Here is a 25,673-nt window from a genome sequence, read left to right as displayed (position 1 = left end):
CTATCTAGTTATTTAATTCCTGTTATTCAATTTTCAAATATTTACAATGGGCTCGATAAAAAAAAACGTGAAACACAAAAGAAAGTACACTTCATAACTATAGTGTGACAGATAATAAATGGAGCGTTGATAAATTAATTACAGCTTAATGTCAAAAAGAAAGTAAAGTAGTTCGGTGAATTGATTTAAAGCAGTAAATGATCGATTGTCGTCACAACACGGAAATCTGTTATTCCGACAAAGTAACAACACTAGTTGCTATACCAAACTCATCATTGCCGTTATACAATAAAGACTCATTTCCCATGAAAAAGTTTGGTGAAATTACGATTTTCATTATCCAAGCAAAACCAACAATAATTTTACAACGAGACAACAATCTTCACGGAGCTGTTGGATTTTGTCGATCAAATTGGCCTTGACATTAAGAAAGCTCATAAGTAGTCGCAAAAACAAGTGAATTTAGTTGAAATCGCTATATTATTTTGAATGTAGAAATTTTGAAAATCTATATTTTGAAAATATAAAAATGAATTGCTGTTCGTTAGTCTCGCTAAAACTCGAGAACGGCTGGACCGATTTGGATAATTTTAGTCTTGAATAATGTGTGGAAGTCTAGAGAAGGTTTAAAAGGTAGATAAATATGAAAACGCTCGGAATTAAATAAAAATAACAATTTTGTTTTTCCTATGATGTGTCCACCGTCGGACGGATTCCTTTTGTTTGTTTTAAGTTTATTTTATACAAAAGTTTAGGTATTTTATTTATCGATTGAGGCACTAAGAAGTCTGCCGGGTCAGCTAGTCATTAATAAAAAATAATAAACCTACTCTTTAAGATCAGTCTAACTCATATTGTTGTTTATAATGCAACACGTTTCGCAATAGTCTGTTTAATTATATATCTTTCATTAATTGACGCGTGGTTTAGAAATATCAATCAAACGAAGTACTTGTACAATCTCCGAAGCACTTAAGAATCGATATTAAACTATTATGTGTTCAACAATTGATACATCATTTTAACGATTATATTGTAATATTTTGATGGGTCTCGATCGAGCCGATTCGTTTACAAGGTGACAGAGCGGCGCATCCGATCTCCTAAGTCCTTGGCACTATATGATCGACATCTTCATGGATCAAGTCACTACCATTGTTGTTTGGAAGCTGACTTGCCTGTCTGTTTGGATCGAGAACTGTTTTTCAACGTATTAAATCGCGTAATGTTTTTTTTTTTTTTTTGGGTGGACGGATTTTTTTTTATTGCTTAGTTGTGTGGACGAGCTCACAGCCCACCTGGTGTTAAGTGGTTACTGGAGCCCATAGACATCTACAACGTAAATGCGCCACACACCTTGAAATATGAGTTCTAAGATCTCATTATAGATACAACGGCTGCCCCACCCTTCAAACCGAAACGCATTACTGCTTCGCGGCAGAAATAGGCAGGGTGGTGGTACCCACCCGCGCGGACTCTCGAGAGGTCCTACCACCAGTAAATCGCCATCAATTTTCACTTTAAATATTTGAACCCGATCTTGTACAGCGGCAACCCTTACTGGGTTTTGTCAATAGACCGTTTAGACGTAGTTGACCTAAAGGATCGATCACTTGAGCCCTTCCAAACAAATAAAAACTTTCTTTAATTTCTGCTACTACAATATAACAACTCTAACTGCTTTCTTATCGATTATCATTTCTAAAACGAGTTATTGTTTGAATGGCGCACCAACAATCTCGTCCAAAAAAAATGTTGCCATAACACAAAATTAAAATACCGACATCGAAATTAATCTGAAGAGAATACCAAGTTTTTTTTCCTATCTTGAATTCTTGAATGAATATCAGAGCTTCGAGATACGAGTCGCATTGACATGCAGACAGCGAACTCATTTTGTACACTGACGTATGTGACTCGTGTCGATTTAGAGGTAAAGCGCTTCGAAGCAATTTATCTGCTGCATGACCAAATCCCACATAAATTTGCAAGATCGATTCAGTATTAAGACGGTGTACTTTTCTTAGTAGTCACGTATTGGAACAAGCGTAAAAGGACAGTCATGATTCCCTAAAATAACCGTTGTTTACTGATTACCAATTTTGAAGAGATTTGTTTAAAAACAAAATATGTGTATTTCTTAATATTCACTATGTTCTTTGCCCTTGGCCTAACGATGCTTAATGAGATTCGAAAATAATCGTAAATAGACTTGCTTTAACAAAAACCGACTTCAAATAGAAAAAAAAAGATATTATATAAGAAGAAAAAAAAAAGATAAAAAAGATAAAGAAAAAAAATTAATATACACTAAAGACAATAATCATCGAAATCGGTTGGCGTGATATTGAGTTATTGAGTTATTCATCTATTTCTCGCGCACGTACTTAATGCAAATTTAAGACTGATATGGCTTTCACATGGATACCATTATCAAAACTGGACTAAATTAAAATGGGACTACACGGAAACGTCAGCTTTCTAATAAAAAAAGAATCATCAAAATCGATTCACCCAGTCAAATGTTATGAGGTAACAAACATAAAAAAAACATACAGTCGAATTGAGAACCTCCTCCTTTTTATGAATCAAGTCGTATAACTTTGTATGTACTTTTCTCTAATAGTACATTTCTCGTATAATATGTATTTTATGTTTCCTGTGTATGTGTAATGTTATGTTATTCGCTTCATAAAATATGCATGTACATCACTGACTGTTCAATAAATTAAAGAAACATTAATTATCATAATCTAAAAAATTAAACATTCAACAATATAGCGATGGAATCAAACATGTCAAGGTGAATCTTTAAAAATAATAGTAAAACTGAAAGATCTATCAAATGTCAGTATTTTGAGGTCAATTAAGCTTCATTAATCATTTTAAATATCAGTAATTTAGAACGTTCAGAGTATACAATTTAGCTTACTTTGTTTAAATAGCATAATAATGGCTTGTGAGTGTGATTTGGTAGAGGCCTCAACAAAATCATTCATTACATTTTGTTATTTGCTTGATATTAGGTGATTAACAGAACGCATGGCTCCAACTTGAATACCACCATCCACCGCGATGTCGAAGTCTTTATTGTATTGTGTCACGTCTATCATCATTCGCATCATGGTACTTGACTGCTTTGCGACAGAAACAGATAAGATCAAGTTGACTGTGCGAGCTCACAATACGCCAAATATCTATAAATTTTTACGAATTTATTGACGTGACAACGTCTTATAATTCGATGGAGCCGGCTGCACGCACGAAAAAACATGACTCATGCGGCGTTACCTCGCTCTGAGGCGTTCCATTTAAGGCTTGAAGTGCAAGCGAGAGCGCGCAACGAGCGACAAAGAGGCACAATCCGCCTCCGCGTTCGGCAGCGTTCGACATCTGTCTCTCTCCGACAGCTGATATACAATAATACATTTACATGTTTTCGTCAAGTATGAAGTTCAGTGAAAAGTGAATGTGGTGTCAATTGTTTTTATCAACGATAATAATAATAATAAAAATCATTTATTGCCTTTCAAATCATAAAATGATAATTGCGATAATTGAAAAATGAAACCATTCCATCAGTATTTTCTTATGACGTTGTCACGTTCCTATCGTCAGTAAGCCGACTTTACAGACAACCGATTTTTAATGTAAATTATAATTGGGCGCGCAATAAAGAGGACTCCCTTTCTCTCTTTCTTTTTTTAATTCCTTCATCGTATGATATTTATTGAGATCAACAAAAAACATCTTCTTGCTCCTCTGATACAATAAAAGAAATTTATTGGAGATATCAAATAATAAATTGTTATGTGAAACACATTCGAAAAAAAGTTTGAGGATTTGACATTTTGATCATACACACTAATGCTAAGCACAAAAGCTTCTGGAGAATTAAATAAACCTTAGTATTAACAATAGTATTAACGTTCATTCAAAGACCACAACCCTCCAACAATACAAAAAAAAACAACTACAAAGACACAAAAATATACGTCGCAGCCCTTAACGTACTTCCGCAGAAGAATTAAGAAAATCTTATAGAATTAAAGGACGACATAAGACAAGTGGCAGGCGTCACGTGGAACAGAGTGGCTGAAGAAAGACATGAGTGGAAAAGGTTGGAGGAGGCCTTTGTCAATTGGCAAACAGATTTGCAGAGAATAAGAAAAATTCAAATAATAGGCTAGATTACTAGGTTTAAATAAAATTTGTTTTCTATATAATATTATATTTAGTCATAGAATTTTAATATGGATCTGAATAAAAGACTATATTATTATTAACGTTCATATTGTTAATAGCTTAAAATCTACCGGTCGATATATTATATCGTCAGAGCCAAGCACCCAAACCGACCTTTATCCTTATACTCCTAAATACAGATAGACATACAAATTAATATCAGTTTCGTAGTACGCAGGTGTTAATATCAAATATCTGCGAAAATGTCAAGGATGGCGAGACATCTTTCTGATTTTAATTAACGTGCAAAACATCGGTGTGCGATGTGCGTCTCGCAATATCCACTCACTAAATCTGCGCTGTGTAGTTTCGCCGGGGTTAAATAATGATTGATAAAAATGTGTTGCTTTTCAATGTATGAATCAGACGAGCTTACAGCCTACCTAATATGATGAGTTAACCGATCACCGTGGAACGTGGACATCAGCAATGCCAGGGGCACAGCCAAGCCACTGCTTACTATGTACTTAGTAGTTCATGGTCCTCAAACTGTAAAAAAGTTACGGAAATCCATAGAAAATGATTATCACCTCCGTCTCGAGACATGACTTTCCTACTGTTCAAACAAAACGAATATATTAAAGATTTCGTTCCAGAAATATCGCGTAGTCGCGTTTATTAATACGATACCGTGTCGATAGTTGTAAACAAACATGTCTAAATTGATTCCGGCACCAATCGGCTTTTACTTTCGACGCGGCGGCACCGCAAAACGTTCTCTTCCGCGAAAGTCTATATATAAGACGTCATTGTCGCGGTTTTTGTCGAATATCGATACTAACTTATCGATATCGGTTAACGATTTTACTATCGTAACGAATATTTTAGGTATTATAATACGGTTCGATTATATTTTGATGTTTCAGTAAGCCAATAATATACCTAGTCAGGTCATAAATTTTTCAGTATGTTAAAATTTTGAATTGGCGCGTAACCGCAACGATGCAACGCAATAACTGCAACACGGCCTTCTTTAAGCGTCCACTCCATATTTAAAAATGAGTAAAATTCTCAAAGTATACATTATTATTTTAATGAACAATTCGAAATTCGAATTCAATAAACTTTTTCGTGGCCAGCATTCTAAAAGAAAAGTTTTTACTGTGTGACAATACTTATGACCTGACTAGTTATATAGCCTTCCACTTATTGATATTTTCGATGTCACAACTGCCTCGCTACTTCTTATATTCGCCTTGTTTCTTTTAGTTTGAATCGAGCACGTTTTCTTTTGCCGATTTCCTGACAATACTGTGCCGAATACTATATAATATATATAATACAAAGAATCAAAGTTAACCAAAAAATATATAAATCAATAACAAGTTATCGGTATCGATAAAATATATATATCGATATATCGTAAGCCCTAAACGGTTTATCATCGAGCATGTTGATCAATGAGTTTCACACTTTCATATGCGACGTACAAACGAGTCACGCGACCTAATAGTCAAATAGATTAATAGCCACCGGCTAGAGAACACAAGTTCTATACACAAATGATGTTTTACTTAAAGATATAAGATTTGTTTTTGTCTGTGTTTGTCGATAAATTAGATAAGCTATCTTTGTTACTTACAGTTTATTTACGACAACGCTTCTTTGAAATTTATATTTTTTTTATTAATAGTAGGACGTCTTGTGTCTCCGTAAGGGTAAGTACCACCACCCTACCTATTTCTGCCGTGAAGCAGTAATACGTTTCAGTTTGAAGGGTGGGGCAGCCGTTTTACAGCAAATACTGAGATCTAATAACTCAGGTCTCAAAGTAAAATATAAAAAAAAGTTATTAAATGTCTACGGTACTAGCACTTCATTAATTCATTATTATAATATTAATTACTGTATAAATATACAATTAGAATTAGAGGCAGGCAAGTGTACCTTTTTTTTCGGGTCGGGGGCAGAACCTCCTACGAGGTCCCCGCGCCTAAGCGGCTCGCGGGTTATGGGGGACTTGCCGATCTGCAGATGTTGGGAGCAGATCGCGGGCCCAAGGCTATTCAGATAAATATACCTACGCTATCTGGCCTTAACCATAGTCTGTGAATGCTGCCTCTATACCATTAGAATGTCTATGCCGATGCAGATACAACGTGGGTATAAAAATTTTAATGAAGAAATTTTAACATATTGTTATAGCATATAAAATTATTTGAAAAGGATTTGACCCCCAAAATCAAACTAGCGAAATTCCGGTCAATCAAGATATTCCTGTGGTGATAAAATGTATGTAGTATGTTTCCGGCTGGTGATTATAATGTTGTGGAATCTAACCGGTTTTTGGGTTCACGTTGATCATTCTTAACCTGGGTCTACGATAGCTATGTCTCTGATGCATGAAGAATGAGGATCGACATAGAACTCTGCAAGCAAGTGTTTTTTTTCACTTATGCTTTAGATATATAGAAATAGAAAGATGATAGAAAAGAGACTGCATACATTTTACCATCTACATAAAATCTTAAAAGAATTAACGGCTTATCTGATATTAAGTAACTACCGAAGCCGGTAGTCACGGGGATATCGCCATCCATATGCTTCAGCATGATTTCTAAGTCGCATTCAATAGGATAACGGCTTTCCCACAAACTAGAAGCCAGAGAGCATGATTGCTTCATGGCTTATGTACATAAATATAGATAAGACAATGATGCCATCCATTCTTCCGGGGCATCAAATGATCAGAGTTCGTCATGATTTGCTTAAAATTTTGTAAATAAGCCAAATTATAATTTACAAGCGGCACGCCCCGGCTCCGCTCGGGTTTTTAACAAAAATTTCAACGAATTTTACGTTGTTTTATTTTTTTAAATAAGAGAACACTTATTGCGGCATAACTATAATAGTTAGATATATGCTGTTGCAACACTTTTTGTAAATAATAATGTATTCTACAAAGTCGTAGTACATTATTTTATTCTTGCATCAATAGTTTTCGCAGGGCACGCGATGTAAAGAATATTTTACGTAATTTTTTTACACCTTGGGTTACATTATTGGAGTATCCCTAATTTTTTTCAAAAAGATTATAGCCTATGTCACTCGGCAATAGCGTAGCTTCCAAACAGTGAAAGAATTCTTCATATTGGTTCAGTAGTTTCGGAGCCTATTCGATACAAACAAACAAACAAATCTTTCCTCTTTATAATATTACTATAGACTATAGATTATTATTTATAAGTTATTATTAATTATAATTATAATAATGGGTATACTCATAGATCAAAACTTCTGAAAAAGAAGCAAAATTTTATGAAATGAAATAAAATTATAGCTGCCATTTAAATTTATCCATACATACACATATTTGGCATTTCGTTTATCAAGTTCATTGAAAACTTAAAAAAAAAAGAATTGATGAACCTTAACAAATGCGAGTTTAGTGAACAATAGATTGTTTTCAACTATTACGTTCGCTGTTGGACCAGAAATCCGTGTGTACTTGTACAATGAACTTGTCTATACAAAGACAGTTTTATGTTTATGCACAGGTACTTTGTACATCTAGTAATTACGGTTTTATTAATAAGAGACGGCAAAACGATACATGTTATTTCAGAGCAATATTGCTCTTAATGTAATCCACCGCATTTTTTTTTGACTAAGAATATCCGATAGGCTTACCTCTCATCTATCTATCTATATATATAAAAATGAATTGCTGTTCGTTAGTCTCGCTAAAACTCGAGAACGGCTGGACCAATTTGGCTAATTTTGGTCTTGAATTATTTGTCGAAGTCCAGAGAAGGTTTATAAGGTAGATAAATATGAAAATGCCCGGAATTAAATAAAAATAATAATTTTGTTTTTTCTTAGTTGTGTATGATTTAAGTTTATTTTATACAAAAGTTTAGGTCTTTTATTTATCGATTGAGGCACTACGAAGTCTGCCGGGTCAGCTATCATATAAATGTTTTTTCTATTATTTCTGTGGAACTAAGTACTATAACTGAGATTAATATTACATCTCAAAGCGGGCGACAAAACTCATTTCATAATTGTGTACATATAAACATCTTTTTGCGGTGTAGGAGAAAGTAAGAGTTAAACATGCGACCCTAACTAAATAAAAACGTATAAAGAGCGAAATATTATTCTAATTACTTTATTAATAAAATCACTTTAGTAATTAATATAGTAAACATGAGACCTTAGAACTTATATCTCAAGGTGGGTGGCGCATTTACATTCTAGATGTCTATGGGCTCCAGTAACCACTACCAGGTGGGCTGTGAGCTCGTCCACCTATCTAAGCAATAAAAACAAATAACAATATTCTCATGAAATGTTATTTGAATATTGAAAGAAAGCCATTATTTGTTTATAATTTTAAATAAACATTTTAAATTATAGTTTATAAATTTTGTTTCCAATAATCGATATTAATACGAATGGGTATTTTTAAAATAGAAAATACTAGGAACAATAATAGGGAACGGCACTATAAAATCGATTATAAGTCGATCCTGTCAATTAAACTCGAGCTTAGTAATAAATAGTTATAATCTAATGATAATAATTGAAACAAAAGGAATTTATTATTAAACATTATTGTAATGTAACATAACTTTACACTTACCGTGTAAATAAGGAAGAATCAGTTCCACATTACATTATGCTCAGTGGGTAATTAATGCGCATTATTTGTTTTGAAATTGAACGTGAAATTAACCGACGTTAAGAAACATTTCGTCATCCTTTAACATTTGTTAAAGAAAATATTAGAAAATCATACCCAATTTTATATATATTTTTGAAGTGAAAACTTCTTTAGAATCGTTGTGATTTCAAACCGGATGCAACGGAAAAACGACAGGTAAGAGACACAAATACAAAAATGTGTAGGATGAAGCCAGCAAAGAATGAGACAGAAATATACACACTATTTAATACAGCGCCATCTGTGAGATTTTTTAATACTAACGTGTGTATGAAAGCTCTTGTAGTGAATTTTAATTTAGGATTATTCGTGAAATTAAAATATCAATTCACAGAGGGCGCTACCTTACAATTATTTACTAATGACAAAATTTTTCATATACTTAAGACGTTTAGGATAATTGTATTTTAATTTTGGAAGGTTTCACTTCTACCACGTGTGAATTGCACACATGTATTTTTTTTTTTTATTATAAGTAAGAACCCAGTTTTGTGTCATCAAATCATAGCCTATCTAACCGTGTACCGGAGACGAAAGGAAACCCCTTCATAGACAAGAGAACAAAGTCTGTAGGTGGGAACTAAGGCAGCGGCCGGGGAACGTTTTTAATTATTACCCAAAAATATTTTTGTGTAAGTTGATATTACCCCATGGCGAAGAACAAAAAAAAACGAAATCGCTTCTTTTTAGCATCTTTCATGTTATAGCCCCCATGATAATTTCATAACAAAAGTTTCATTTTTTCCTCCCAAAATTTCATTTTACCCCATTTGGGGTAATTTACCCCGGTTCCCCGACCGCTGGACTAAGGCCTAACCATGAAACCGATAATTTTAATTCACAAATTTAAGTCAAGTACTACTACTCTAGAATTGTTCCTACATCACACCATCATCAGAGATTTTCAGGTCCATGCGACCTATAATTTAGCATAGATCGTAACTTCATAATGACGAAACAAGTAATTGAATTAGATAACTAAACCATACCTGGCGAACAACATTGCGATAAAACAATGGACGTGTCCTTGGACTGATCACGTTTGTCCTCGATATCATTTTGAATTGAGACTTGTTTATAGATACACGAACTACGGTGTTAAATTTAGGATTCGTACATCAATTATATAGTCCCAAAAACGGCTTGGAGGGACTGTGTACCTGAATGGACAAAGAGGCCATGATGTGCCGACCCCATATAGTGGGCATAAAGTCAAGAAGAAAAAGACAAAGACATCAAATACATTGTCTGCTATAAAAAAGTACCTAAAAATTGTTACAAAATCTTATTATTACTAAAGTTCATCAGTTGACTTTAACGAAACCAACTCTTTTAGAAAGAGACTGGCTCAATACACTACTAAAAACCTTTTAATCGGTGTAGCCGTTCCAATGATTCGTATTCAAAAAGGTATAGACAGACAGTTCATGTGTTTTGGTTCGGAGGGTAGGATAACCGCGTTTATTAATATTAAGTGACCAGTGTGCTTAGTGCGAGTTTTTTAACGTTCTCGATAGCGTAAAAGTTAACCCAATTTTGTTGTATGCAGTTGTAACAGTACCCCTAGCGGCAAACGTAGGCAAGCGATCCCATTCCATACAAATATGAGCTAACTTTTACGCTATCGAGAAAGTTAAAAAACTCGCACTAAGCACACAGAGATCACTTCATTTTCGATATATAAATATCACAACGAATGCATGTATAGATACTTATAACTAGACATCTTATACATAAAAATAAAATTGGAGTGTCTGTTTGTAATATTGAAATAGCCGCTTTTTACTACATGCTTATGAATATATAGGTATATACGGTACATAATGCGAAGTAACATTTTTTACAATTTTTGTCTGTCTGTCTGTTTGTTCCGGCTAATCTCCGGAACGGCTGGACCGATTTCGACGAGACTTTCACTGATAGGTAGCTGATGATATAAGGAGTAACTTAGGCTACTTTTTAGACTAGCTTCACCCGGCGGCGTCACCCGCGGTACGACAATAACCGCGGGTAACATCGCGGGACTCGGCTATCAATAATAAAATTTAATGTATCCGAAGCGAAGCGAGGGCGGATCGCTAGTATGCAATATATTCGTAGTGTGTGTTCGTAGTAACTAAAAATAGCTCATCACAAACGTTAGTTAATGTCGAGCGTCAGATAATTTGTGTTACATTGCGTGCAGCGGAAACGTTATTAGACAGTACAATTTACACAACATAATATTTTAAATTCTATTCTATTAACTTTCGGCTACATAAAATGATTTCGGAAATGGTTTACAGACAACCATTTTGTTGCACAGTATTGCAATGATACCAAACATGATCAAGTGGTAGCGAATGAACCAATGCTTTTTTTTTAGAGCCTATTAACCTATTAAGTTAAGTCGGCTAATCAATGCTTTATTAATAGTACTTTTACGGTTTAAACTCGCATTTTTATTGCGTTATTTTATTTTTTAAATTTCGAAGGATGACTGTATTACGACGAAATTATGTCTACAACTCGAGCAAACCAAAGAAAAGTCCAACAGTGTATTTCTATACCAACCACATAAGTTTTTTTTTAAGCTATTGCATAGCTTCTATCGCGAGCCTTGAGCGCGGCGACTGAACCAAGAAATTCCGTAACAAAAATAACCTGACACCCCCACTACGCCTACTATGTAGCTCACGTTCAACACATTCACACGTTGCGCTGGTGTAGTGTTTGTGAATAAGCGAGCGGCGTGACGTCGCACTGCATGAGCATCATGAAAAGTCTGCCCATCTCTCTTTCTCACGCGGTCTAGATTGTGAGTCTGAAGGGGACTGTTAATGTTTTGCTTTTGTTAATGTTTATAAATATAGCTAGGTCTTGTTTTTATTATTATTGTTTTAATATTAAATTACTATTGTCTAATTATAATTGCATAAGTTGATAAAAAATGCTTTGCAATAGCTTTACCGCGGCAGTCCCCGAGTGCCACACGTCTTTTTTTAATCCCAAAAATTTTACATATCCTTTATGGTATTATAAATAATAAAAATAAAAAAGCCGTGACTTGTTAATTGTAGCAAGTTACATATTCGTTGTCTCCAAGTGGGTGTTCACGTCAGACGGTAGCCGGTGAGCGGAGCCAAGGTCGGGCCGCTCACTCGAACCAACTCGAACCGCCTGTCGCGAACCGACCGACCAAACTAATTAATCTAAGTTATCACTTCGAATTGTACTTAACGTATTTTGTTAATACGCTTTTAAAGGCAGAAGTTTGATTTCGAATCGGAAGCCAAGGGTTTGCTCGTTGCGATATAGATTTCTGTAATTACTTTCTTTTTTATACGCTTTTATTAGCTTCAGACGTATCATGTATGTTTGTAACGGAATCTTTGAACATGATTTTGACCCCCTTCAAAACGTTGGATTAACTCGAATTTTGGTATACTTATTAAGGACCGATGACAATTCAATATTTAAAAAAATGAAATTCAACTAAAAAATTAAAAACAAATAATAGTTTAAAAGAACTAACAAAATACGCTTTTATAGAAAATTTTAATAAATTTGAATTAAAAATAGTGTAAGAAAAAATGATTTTATTGTAATAAAAGCGTGGGGTGCTTTTCCGGATATTATCCAAATAACCCTTCTACTCATATCTGTTCATAAAATATTTATAACTACTGATACTACTGATACCATTATCCTTTTTATGAATAGCCAGCTAATAATTTCGTTGCGATGTAGGTATTGAAGTAACTTCCTTTTTATTATTTTATTTTTATTTTTTATTATTCATAATTTTAAAACGTATTTATATTAAACTTAAAAATGATAAAGTAATATAAATATCTAACTACATTTTTTACACAAATGCCTTATTAGATTGTTATTTAGAATAGCCAAATTGACCTAATAATTGGAAGTAGTTCTAATGTGTTAATTTTAGAAACTTTAAAATCAGTATCCCCTCAATAATATCTCAGCTCCGAACAATAGAACTTGACCCACTTCTCATTTTTCTAAAGCGCGCCCAGAGGTCAGATAATTCGACTATATCAGAACATAATACAATGCTACACAGCCACGTACGAACATGGCGTATTATCAATTCAATTATCGCCTTCATGACCGTTATTGTGATATTGACAATTATATCGAAGGACTGTGAAATCGTCGGTGTTAACAAAATAAAAGGGAGGTAATCTTTACGTCCTGTAATATCATATAACTACATAATTTTGTAAGTGGACCGAAACATAATAACCAAGCATTGTGAACGAAGTCTCAAAAATAGAACGAAATAAAATCGAATCTTTGAAGTACATAGTTTCATTTATTTATTGCTAAGGTGGGTGGACGAGCTCACGGCCTACCTGATATTAAGTGGTTATCGGAGCCTATAGATGTCAACATCGTAAATGCGGCGACCCACTTCGAGACATGAGTTCTTAGGTCTCCGTTTTTACAGTACAACGGCTGTCCTATACTAGAAGCCGAAAAGAATTACTAAGTTGTATTTCACGGAACTTTGCAGAAGGAATAGGCAGGATGGTGATACCTACCCGTGTGGGTTGACAACCTACAACCAGTTAGACGCCCTACCACCAATGTTTTATTTAGTGTTCTATTAGAAATTGCCGATTTGTACTGAAAAATTAAAATTCGTTTTTTTATTTTATTTAACATATTTATTTACTCAAAATATATAACATTATTATCTACACATTGCTGCCATCATACTCGATCCGGTGGACCGAATGGTAAACAGTCGATGTCGCCCTCAACACGTCATTACGGATCCTCCCGACCCATTAACAGTGCTTTAAGGTACCTCAAGCACCGATCACCGTCCTCGCCAAAGGGTGCTTGCGACGAAGGGCTCGACGAGTAAATTAACCCATAGATACAGCCCACTGAGTTTCTCGCCGGATCTTCTGAGTGGGTCGCGTTTCCGGTCCAGTGGTAGATTCTGCGAAGCACTGCTCTTGCTAGGGCCAGTATTAGCAACGTCGTGCGTTTAAGCCCCGTGAGCTCACCAACTTGTTAGGGTTACGCTGAAATGGCCTCTCAAGGCTATCAGCTTAGGACTAAAAATAAAATTTTCTCCTTTATTGAATACGAAGTAGTTGTTAATTTAGTCATAGATCTCAACTAATTCTCGTTGTTTTTTTTTTTTTTCTCAAAATGTAATAATTATTAATGCGTAACTATGTTATTTTAATCGTGTTGTTAACAAACGGAATTCCTTACGTTTCTAAATACACATAAGTACTTTCACAATGCATTACGCAAACCGAAATTACCATAAACCTAACTTCGAATTCTTGAAGCGTAATAAACTTTCGTTACTAATCCTTTGACTAATACCTATAAAAGAAACTGTAACAACGCATACAAAAACCTTCGATCGGTATACATAAGAGGCAGTTCGTCTTTATGTTGAATAATAATAAGGGAACGCCGTGGATTCACATGACAATGCCAAGGTACGGTTTTAAGAAAACGATACTTCGATAGGTTACGTTTACAAAATACTAATGCGTCTACGAATTCTTTTAGGATACGTGAGATTTGATAGGGAGAATCTTTTTTCATTTATCTCAGGGCTCGTGAATGCAGGGGTTTGCATTATTAATTCACTGGTCCGTACGTTTTAAAAACAACATATTATAGCATATTATAAAGAAATATTCGCGCTTTCTTCTATAAATGTAAATATATCACCAGAATAAATAAACTATATACTATATAACTCACTGTATCGAGGGGTGGGACATTTCGCTTCATACACGACAATTATCTTTCTAATTAAAGGTGCATTTTATTAGCACCAACATTTCGATGTTGAAGAAGCTGAAGAAGTTTTTTTGTTATGATATTTCTTTCAAATTTAACTTTAAATGGTAAAGTTGCTTGTTGCTTAAACCAAATAGCTTTTCACCCCTCAATATATTATTATAAGTATTAAGTAAACAGACACAAAAATCAAGTATGTTAAATACTGCGAGACGATGAGTCGGTAGTATTAACTTGACATGCATGATTAAAGGATATTTTTATTGCTAAAGAAATCCTTCGAAGCATGCGGAAATTGCGCATTATAATAACACTGGAAATTAATTTAAAGTTTTATTTTGTACTTTAAGGTCTCGCTTAAATAATATCCAAATGTTCTTTTTACAATATAAATTATGAAAATAGTAAAATAAATTTTCTCTCGCGGCAAAACCAATGTTGCACATTACGACCGCATAGTAACATGCAAATAGTCGTTGCGGTTGCCAATCCTCGTAAACAATACGATGTTATTTATGATAAAGATATTTTTCACATTTTAAAGCAATTCTTTCGCTTGGCATCGTTCCAGGAGAAGTTTACATCAAAACATGAGATCGTGTTCTGAATTTTGATGCCTTCATGCCAATGTCACTAGCAATTAAACTTTTCTTTCTATCTTTGCAGAATTGGTCTATGCGGCTTCGATAATCCACATAGAGATCAGAAGACGGATGAATTGAAAAGACACGTAGGACAGGTAATTATATCATTTTAAATATCAGTAAGTGCATACAAACACTACGAGCTACTTTCCCAAAATTTATTCATATAAAAAGTAGCCTCATCGTATAAGTTTTTGATGCTCTAGACTCTAGATTAAGAGACGACCTCATTTATCAGATTAATGGACGTGTCCATTGCCGCCCCCCACTATGGTGTATTAAGTGTGAGCTCTAACAGTATTATGCTACAATGACTTATGGCAGAAATATGCAGTGTTAACCCGTAGTTTAACAATCATCCTTCCCCCGTAAAACTAAGAGGAAATTAGAGGTGGAAGCTCGAAGCATTTTGGCTAGGCAATTTTTTTTGAGAAGAAGCTGCTGCCACTGGAAATAAGGTTAGATAATGTAGTAGTAGGAATGTAGTAGTAGGAATGTATTAGTTAGAGATAGCATAGCTCTATATCCTGATATATAGATAACTAGCAAGACTAATTTTCAGATTGATTTTTTGAAAATGCAATTTGAGACCCCTTTATGCCGAAAAAGTCTTGGTGAGCTTTTCATGAATCCATTCGGCTTTTTATTAGGAATACTTGATGGAAAGGGAATTTCTAGTTCATGTATTAGTACCTTTTTTTTCCCTACCTAAGCATTAAGAGGCTATGCCAGCATAAGCGAGCGTGTAGGTGAGCTCTCAGGTCTATTCAGGCTGGGGACGTTGCTAACACTGGTTCTAGCAAGAACAGTGCTTCGCAGAATCTACCACCGAATCGGAAACGCGACCTACTGAGAAGATCCGGCGAGAAATTCAGTGGTCTTTATCTATGGGTTAGCTTACTTGCCGAACCCTTCGTCGCAAGGTTCGACGAGAACGGTGACCAGTGCTTGAGGTACCTAAAAGCACCGTTAATAGATCGGGAGGATCCGAAATGACCTGCCTGGGGCGACGTCGACTGTTTACCATCTATTAGTACTATCTTATCCGTCCCTAAATATAGTATCTATTATTTCTACTAAATAATATCATAAATAGGCAATCCTAAAACTAATATTCCTAATAAAAATGGACACAAGGCAGGTGCCTTAAGCGCAAAAAAAACCTCATAAATTGTAGATTTTTTGTTAATTATCGTCAGAATGCAAGGTTGTCGATAAAGGAAAACAAAATACCGCACCTTTAGATAGTCCTTAAACAACATTACATCACGCATTATTATGTAATAGAAACTTGAAATCGGGATACAATCAGTCGGTCAGTTACATTCAAAAAAACTCGTAAATAAAAAATACATTAAAGAATTTGGTACAATGTCAACCACGACGCATGCATGACATCGCTGTGGTACTGGAGTATTGAACGGAAATTCTAAAACTCTATTTTGATTAACTTATTCAGCTTGTAGTTCTGCTCTCAACTCTAAGCTTATAGACAACACATCGTGAATTCCACTGCGCATCTTAAGAAATATGAACAGTAAACCTGACAGACTATCTGGTATATCATACAATTATTTTATTATTTTATAATTCAATAAAGAATACATTACTTCCTCAACGCAGAATAGTGAAACCAAGTGGACCTACAAAATCCTATACACTGGATATGAGTTGGGAATTAATAGGGAAGGATTTTTAAAAAAAATACTGTGTCTATGGTTGAATGGCAAAAAAGTGGAAAACAGGGACCAGTATCTCCTGATTTAACCTCGATAACTATTGAAATGTTCGCATCTAAGTGAGGGATACCAAAAATATTTTATTCGTGTAATCGTATGGAAAACTAAGGCATGCCTTCATTTTATGCCGTAATTTTGATAATACTATACAAAATAGAAAATAATAATCTGAACAAAATGCCAGCCGTAGCAATACAATACAGTGCTGACATATGTTTCCAATTCGTTTATCAGTCCAAGCTCTCTATTTTAACTGCAAAACATAATTTTAATTTTTCATGACAAAAAAACATTGACTCAGCTCAAAAGCCAATTAAAAGGTTATGAGATCATTATTTAAACTAAACGAATGAGTCGTATCTGAGATTATCCAGACCTTTGGCGATGTTCAGCAAAAAATTTTGACGAGCCATCATCCGAATTGCTTCAACTAACAATGGATGTTCGCAAGGCAATTATAACAGGAAGCGATGGTGTATAACACGTAACATAACAAATCTTGTTATAAAATCAACGAACAATCGCGAGTAGAAACCAACAAGTCCTCGACAATAGGATGGAAATTTTGATATTCAAATTAGATGCGTCGACTGTCTAACGCAAGGTCGATAATACAAAGGAATTTCGATTTAAATGTTTATTTTGATGTTTCAATTTTTTTTTTGTTTGTTTTGTTTTATATTTTTAACAATTTATAATTTCTTTTTAATATACACATCGTTTATCATTGACCAGTGAGGCCGGTAGCTTAATGTATCCAAAATATTTATTAGCCGTGCCTAATGATTGCGTTCTTGAATTTTTATTTTACAAAGAACATTTGGATGTATGTATGTGTTCTTTAGACATTTTCAATTACATTTAAGGAGGAGTTTAATTCGTTACGGGCTTGTCCATTATACAAATATGGGTGTCATTATGTATTAGGTGCGATTTGGCTACGAACAACTTAGATACGGGCCGCTGAACTTACGAAATTTAGTGGCGTAAGACAATTAAAAACGGGTTCCCTTAAACCATAATTTTACAAAATATCCCGCTGCCGGATCCGGTGACACCCCTGCAAGTAATATTCAGAGTATTATTATTACTAGAACAAGCGCTACTAGCAAAACCACAATGAAAATTAAAGATAACGATGACGTCATTTACAACAATGGCCGAAACTAAAAGAGCAATCTCTGTTCATTTTGCTTGTTACTCAATTTAAAATGGGATTTAGTTGATGTTTACTTAATCTCAAACTTGTAACATTTCATTATTCATTAAAGATGACACTCTTATGCTTCTATCGACTCACAGCCAAATGTTTAAAGCACAAACAGCTCGTGCAAAGCAAATTAACGACGTAAATTTTATACATGGTGAATACGTTACGGCTGTGAACAATTTTAGAACTTCTGGGTCTGCGGAGAATCTTTGGTTCTCTCTGTATTTTGTACCGTATGTTCTATGGGGAGTGCTTTGAAGGATTGTTTGCGATGATCCCATCATCTCGTTTTCATCATCGCGCCGCACGCCAGGGGAGTAGAGTTCATCCATTCTACCTGAAACCACTGCGTTCATCCACAGTGTGTTTCCAGATATCTATTTTGCCACGTACCATCCTACTTTGGAATGAGCGCTCCTCTACGGTGTTTCCTGAGTGCTATGACATGTCCTTCGTCAAACGAGGCCCGTAGAGTGGTAGACCAGCGGCTTGGATATACTCCTGGCATTGCTGAAGTCCATGGGCGACGGTAACCCTCACCATTAGGTGGGCCGTACTCTCATCTTGTAGGCACAAGGACCATAAACATGGTTTTTACACGCTGACACATATTAGAATTTACTCATTATTAATATTTTCAAACTAGAATCTTATTTAAACTAAAATTCCTAATCAACAATATGTTATCATCAAATAATACATTTGTTTAAAAAAAATCGTTGCTTTATCTTGGAATATTTGTAGTGGATTATTGTTAATCGTATTTAATGATATCCAATTAGATGCAACGGTATTATTCAATTTTATCGACAAACGGCCCACTGAGTTTCTCGCCGGATCTCAGTAGGTCGCGACTCGATGGTAGATTCAGCGAAGCACTGCCTTTGCTAGGGCTAGTGTTAGCAAATTCGCCAGGCTGAGCTTCGTAAACTTGCCTACAGGTTCAGTGAACCCAGTAGAAAAAAAATAAGAAAAAAAACTACTAATTTGTAAATGAATATATATATATATAGGTATATTTAAATGCAAAAAATCTCCATTAACGAAATCGTTTTTTTGTCGCTGTCACAATTCAATCAAGCGAAATCCTCATTAGTAATAATTTAGATTGTTATTAGCGATTCTGAAGTCTGAATTGTGATTGTATTAAAAATACTGTGGATGACTACAACAATGAAGAAATAGCAGTGTGACAAAAAAAAGCGTATTAAAAAGAAAATCACGCACCTAAAAGACTGTACTGATTGCGTAGAATACTGAAACAAGAATCACCAATAAAATATGTCTTGATAACAATCAAAACGACGCAATAGTATGAATTCAAACATGTTGTAGATTGTATTCTGAGCCCTTACGGTAATCTACTACTGTCCTAACTAAACTTTGCTGTCCTGTCTATATTTGGAGACTAAAAAGGACATCTTCGTGACCTTTTTTTCAATTAGCTTTTGACTAGACGACCGTAATTATTTTTATGCTATTGTTATGCTAATTGAATTAACCCACATTAATTTGAAAAGTAAAATACATACAAGATTATTTAAAATGGAAATTGAGGCCAAGAATTTTATTCCTTGAACTATTCTACCTATATCCGTTACATTTTAATAACACTTTGACACGCTTCAGCGAACTAGTTGAGGTCGCTGATGTCATAGGTGGGACGATTATTGAAAACCATTCCATTGTTGAACACCTTCACACTGATACAAATCAGAATGAGATTAATGAAGACCACGTCATACATACAAATAGCCTTGTTAGTGATATCAAATTTACATACACCAAAATTAAAATTTCAACGCATTTATTCCATATTTCGTTAAACCACCGACGAGCTCTCCAATTCTGTACTTCAGAGGCATACAGCATTATGAGGCTAAAGTCAAATTTTACAGGAGAGGCAAAAATGCGCGTAGTGAATTTTTTAATGTAATTTTGAGAAAGTTATAACAAAGACAGAGTAACTTAGCTGTATTAAAACTGACCGTCGGTTTTACCTAATCCTTATTCCTAAGACCCTATTTGAAATATTTAAAACAAAGGCTTTCGTTTTCAGGGTGTCAAAATCAAAATGGACGACGCCGGTAATATACTCATCAGACGCTACTCCAAGAGTAGCGTGTTTGTGAAGAGTACTGCAGCCTCTAGCAATGAAGAGACGGCCATCGGACAAGATATACTCAAACTGCCCGGATATTCGTTGGAGCAGGAAAAGATTTTTAAGGTATCCATTATATTATTAATAATCACATAATTCTCGTATGATTAGCAATCAAAAAGTGTGACCCACCAAAAACGAAATATAACATACTTATCGATTTTCCTGTAAAATTGGAACATTAACTATTTTTGAAAACAAATGTTTCTCTGTATGGATAGGTAAACTCGGTAGGCAGTGGCTTGGCTCTGCCCCTGGCATTGCTGAAGTCCATGGACGACGGTAACCTCTCATCAACAAGTGGGCCATATGCCCGTCTGCATATAAAGGCAATAATAAAAAAAAAAAGCTATTACTGGTAGTAAGCATGTGAAAATTTGAATTGTATACATGACGTATAGCGTTAGATTGTATTTTGTTTTCGGAGAGGTCTATCGCAAATGTAAGATTAACAACATACTAATTTCTTGATCTGGCGTCTATAATACACGGTAGGTTATAATATGAAATCATCTTAATGACGGCTATTTGTACGAGCGATTAATACGATATATGCGCCTAATTATATGTATGCTCTGAATTTATCCTTCCTGTTGCATCAGAACACACATGATCCGAATTACAGTTTTCTAAAGTCTCAAGCAAATCTGAGCTTTATCTAAATAGCTCGAGAATTCGATTTATAAAGTGAACAAACAAGGTAATCTTCTTAGATACAATATTTTGTTTCTATACAGAACGGGTGTGTTTGGTAATAATAATGTTCGTCAAGATGTTATGGCTTACATAACGATATATCTTAACAAATTGAGTAACACTAATTTTATATCGAGTAAATTATAATCAATTCAAGAATTTTAATTTGTTCCTCAACGCTATTACATTTTCATTTTGTTTTACATGTTGTTAGTTAAAGCTTCAAATTATCTTCATTACACTTACTTCCTTATGACATTATAAGCACACTGCACGTTGGAATTGCCTCACTATCCAGATTCGAACCAAAATTACCTGCGTTCATCATTATTAAAGACAATAATCATTGAGGAAAAAATATTAAGAGGCCAGAAATTGCTCTAATGTGCGTTGCATTGTGGCTTGGTCATTTGTGGTGCATCACGACTGCATAGATTGTGATGCACGATTCATTGTGACCATGACATTGCCACGATATTTTTCTTAACAAAATGACTATCCTTTTCTAGTTCTTTCTAAATATAATTGTACGATTGCTTTAGTGGAGAAAGAACTCGAATTAATTATACTTTTACTTAATTACTTAATTTTGCGGGTTTGATTCTTATTACATGATGTTATTCCTTCACCGTGGAAGTCAATCGTGAACATTTTTTTAATACGTATTTCATTAGAGAAATTGGTACCCGCCTGAGATTCGAACACCGGTGCATCGCTCAACACGAATGCACCGGACGTCTTATCCTTTAGGCCACGACGACTTCATATGCATCGTCATCATACGTAAGCTACCAACAATGCGAAAATATATGCCTGAAGGAACGAAAAAACACAATCCACAACAAATCTATAGTTTCGCAACAGTAACAAAAACAAACTTCTTCGAAAGCAAGACGCATTGTTTGAGCTAAAACAACTTAACGAACTCTGTTTAAGAATACATTGCAAAATTCTTATGCTTCGATCCAAAGTTTTACGAAACGAATAATTATATTGGCTTGCTTGGTGTTGTAAGTCCGCACAATATGGACCACTCTCATGAAAGTGCAGACACGTTTAAAAGGATTTCCTTTTAAACAATACCAGCATGTGTCGAAACATTGATCTCTGAGATTTTTTCTGTGCGATTCGTCTCCGTTCCCACAACGGATTCCCTTGTGACTAAATTAATGTGAAACAATGCAGTCAAGTCGACCAGTTTTGAAGATCTTGAGTTGAAGACATCATTTTTCAATTTTAAACCGAGAGCATGTTATTCATCACGGGCCGTTCCGAGAACGAGCAATTAACTAAAGTCACTGTCGTAATGTAACAATGAAGCAACACGCATTCTTTCATTGATTAAAATTTTCAAAAGCGCGTCAACGGACCGCTGTGTGGCGGCGTTCTGATGATTTACGAATAGCGAAGGCGGCGACTTTTTTGTAGATAAAATCTCTCCTTGTCCGTTGTCTACCGTCTGGTCGGACATCTTGATGTAAGGCCGCAGTGACGTCTTGAAAGTGCACCGGTTATGTAACGACTTCATAAGCCTCATTCAATTTCTTTGGTGCATCTGACGTGGCGTTTTTACTTTTTACGCTATCAGGGTTCCCTCTATAAGATATAAAATCTTTTGTTTTTTGTGCAATGAATAAATTAACGTTAAATATCTCTTTATATTTTGGTTAGTTTCTATACTCTTCTTTTTCTCCATATTATCCCACTAGGTTGGGTCGGCACAGTTAATTTTTCTCTTCCATTATTTTCTATCAGCCGTCAGCTCAACACTCACTCCACTCTCTCTCATTTCGTCACTCACACACTCCATCCATGTCTTCTTCGGTCGACCTCTTCCCCCTCTACCCTGTACTACCATTTCCATACATCTCCTAGTCACATGCATCTTCTCTCTACGTATCACATGTCCATACCACGCTCTTTAATTTGTTAATTACCGGGGCTACTTTCACACTTCCTCTGATATACTCATTCTCAGTTAGTTTCTATACTAGTGTCGCCAATTCCAGAATACTTCAATTAAAGTACTTGTAATATATCCTACAATATAGAGTGACGTAACTATCAAACTATTATCCTTTTTATTTCTCAACAGGTGATTATTATTTAAAACACTTTTTACAGAAATTATTTAGTACTGTTCATACTTGACTTCACACTTCTTAACTTTACTTTTGTTTACCTGCCCTTTCATTACACACGATGCATTGTTACATAATATTAATTCGATAACATCTCAACGAACAGCCTCATCAATTTTTTCGTCTATTTGTTTAGTTCATCACGTTTATTGTTAATTAAGATAAAAAATCTTGTATTAATTCCATCACTACTTGTTCTTTATCTTATGTCAGATCATGATTGGGATGTATATTGTCTGTTAAGATTTGTATTTCATTTTCAATCGTTAGAGCTAGATTAGTGCCGGCTAATGTAATTACGTTGTTACCGCTTTTATAGTGAGTATAAAATTATTGATGGTAGGGCGTTTTTTAAACTGCACAGGAAGGTACCATAACCCTTCCTATTTCTGCCGCGAAACCGTTGTACTATAGAACTGAGATTTAGAACTCATTTTTTAAGGTGGGCGGCGGCATTTACATTGTTCATACCTATTAGTTTGGTAAACCACTAAGCACCAGGTTAGCCAAGAGATCGTTGACCAATCTAGTCCAATGAAAAAAAAAATTAAAAATCTCTCCTGTGGTTGTCTTAACGATAATCTCTTATTTATGCGCGCAACTGCCTTAGAAAGAATCAAAGTTAAACGGTAGAAATGTAGTCTAGAACGTTCTTCCGTAAATTTAAATCTTTCAAATGCTTCGTGCCCTCTAGTTGTTCGACATGAAGAAGTTCCAGTCAAACGTGAACCGGGAGTTGCGGCGCGCGTATCCGGACCGAAGAAGGCTTGAGACCCAGTGTCTCAGTGCTGTAGCATTTGTCAAGTCTGACAACGAACTCCTCGAGTGCCCCATCTGGGTGCTGGTCATCAACGTCGTCGCTATGGACATGCTGAAATCCAAGCTCCCCCCAAGTAAGTCACACTTTATTACTCTTATTTTACTGATGGTAGGACGCACGGGTAGGTACCACCACCCTGCCTATTTCTGACTTAAAGCAGTAATGCGTTTCGGTTTGAAGGGTCGGGCAGCTGTTGTACTATACTAAGACTTTAGAAGTCATATCTCAAGGTGGGTGGCTGCATTTACGTTGTAGATGTCTATGAGCTTCGGTAATCACTTAACCACAGCTAGGACGAGAGCTTTTCCACTCATCTAAGCAATATAAAAAAAACCTATCGCATATTCGCGTCAAGTCGACTCGTAGAGATTTTAAAGCTGCTATCAATTATCATTGTTGTTATTTGGTAGATTTTGGAACGTTTACTGAAATGCTATAAACCACTAAAAGTTTCAATTCGAACGGATATGCGACGCCCGAACAATAATAACTCGAACAGACATACAGATTTAATATTTTTGGTATTCCAGTAATATTTAGTGATGTAATCTATATTAACGATCATAATGCTGATGATCATGACCAATAGTGACCAGCTATCTTAAGGTAAGCTTGCCTCCGGTGTCAAGAAAAACTATAATTTCTGTTCACTTCACTTTATTTTAGTATTTTGTTATGCATCCATAAAATATTTTTCTACTAGCATGAACGATGAAGCTACTGGTATTAATAAAATCTAGTAAATCGTATATGAAGACACGCAACGCTCTGACTAGATCATCTGCTTACGTTTTTGCGTTCTGTTTTTGGTAGTCTTATAATCTTCTTTTGTTCCTACTTTTTTCATGTCTACGGCATACATCGATTCTACTCTGCCATTTGCCTCTGAGTACCAGACAATGCTACTAAATAAAAACCATTGTTAGGCCCCACGCGACACTAAATTGTACAGTACAGTTTGAATTCTATAAAATAGATACCAAATTGAAATGGCTATTTACTCAGAGCTTAGAAAATAGCAGTTGTTCATTACAAGCAAGGTCCACGTCAGACAACCGGATACGAACACAAACGTTCGCCTCAAATTAATAAGATATTGAATTGTGTACGAATAGCAAAATTATTATACATTTATTTGCAAGTAAAATTGTGGATATAGAATGCAATTTTCATACTATGTGATAACTAACACCGTATAATATTACAAACGAATGCTCATCAAAAAAAAATAGTCTACTTTTTGACGGGAACGCGAGGAGTGAAGTTGTGTGATTTGTTTTATTTTGTCTATTTAGTGTTTCTTCAGGTTTAAATGTGCAATAACGGTGGTTTATTAACTGTTTAATCTCTGTGAAAATGCACAAATGTGGGAAAATGAAACAAAGCCGCTGGACGGAACTTCTCGGGATCATCCAAAAAGTCCACTGAAAAAATCTCAGTAAATGACCACCATTTTACTGAGATTATATTTCATCTCATATCACCTCATCTCATTTCATTTAATTTCATTCCAGTTGATTAATGTCTCAAATTAATCGTCTTAATTTCATTTCATTTCACTCCATATTAT

At 35.0% G+C, this 25,673-nt stretch overlaps 1 protein-coding gene across 2 annotated transcripts in view; it reads left to right on the top strand.

Annotated features, from left to right (window-relative positions):
• The window catches only part of LOC101737074 (uncharacterized), a 240,073-nt gene that overhangs the window by 183,993 nt on the left and 30,407 nt on the right, over positions 1 to 25,673 (top strand). For both annotated transcript variants that reach the window (XM_038010911.2, XM_004929973.4), the window contains 3 exons: positions 15,359 to 15,431; positions 20,345 to 20,512; positions 23,978 to 24,176. In XM_038010911.2, the coding sequence (XP_037866839.1) occupies positions 15,359 to 15,431; positions 20,345 to 20,512; positions 23,978 to 24,176 (440 nt within the window). The remainder of the gene's footprint in view (positions 1 to 15,358; positions 15,432 to 20,344; positions 20,513 to 23,977; positions 24,177 to 25,673) is intronic.

Source organism: Bombyx mori, chromosome 5 (assembly GCF_030269925.1).
Source record: "Bombyx mori chromosome 5, ASM3026992v2".
NCBI lineage: Eukaryota > Metazoa > Arthropoda > Insecta > Lepidoptera > Bombycidae > Bombyx > Bombyx mori.
Note: the sequence above shows the minus strand (reverse complement) of the source record. Positions and strands in the feature narration are given on the sequence as shown.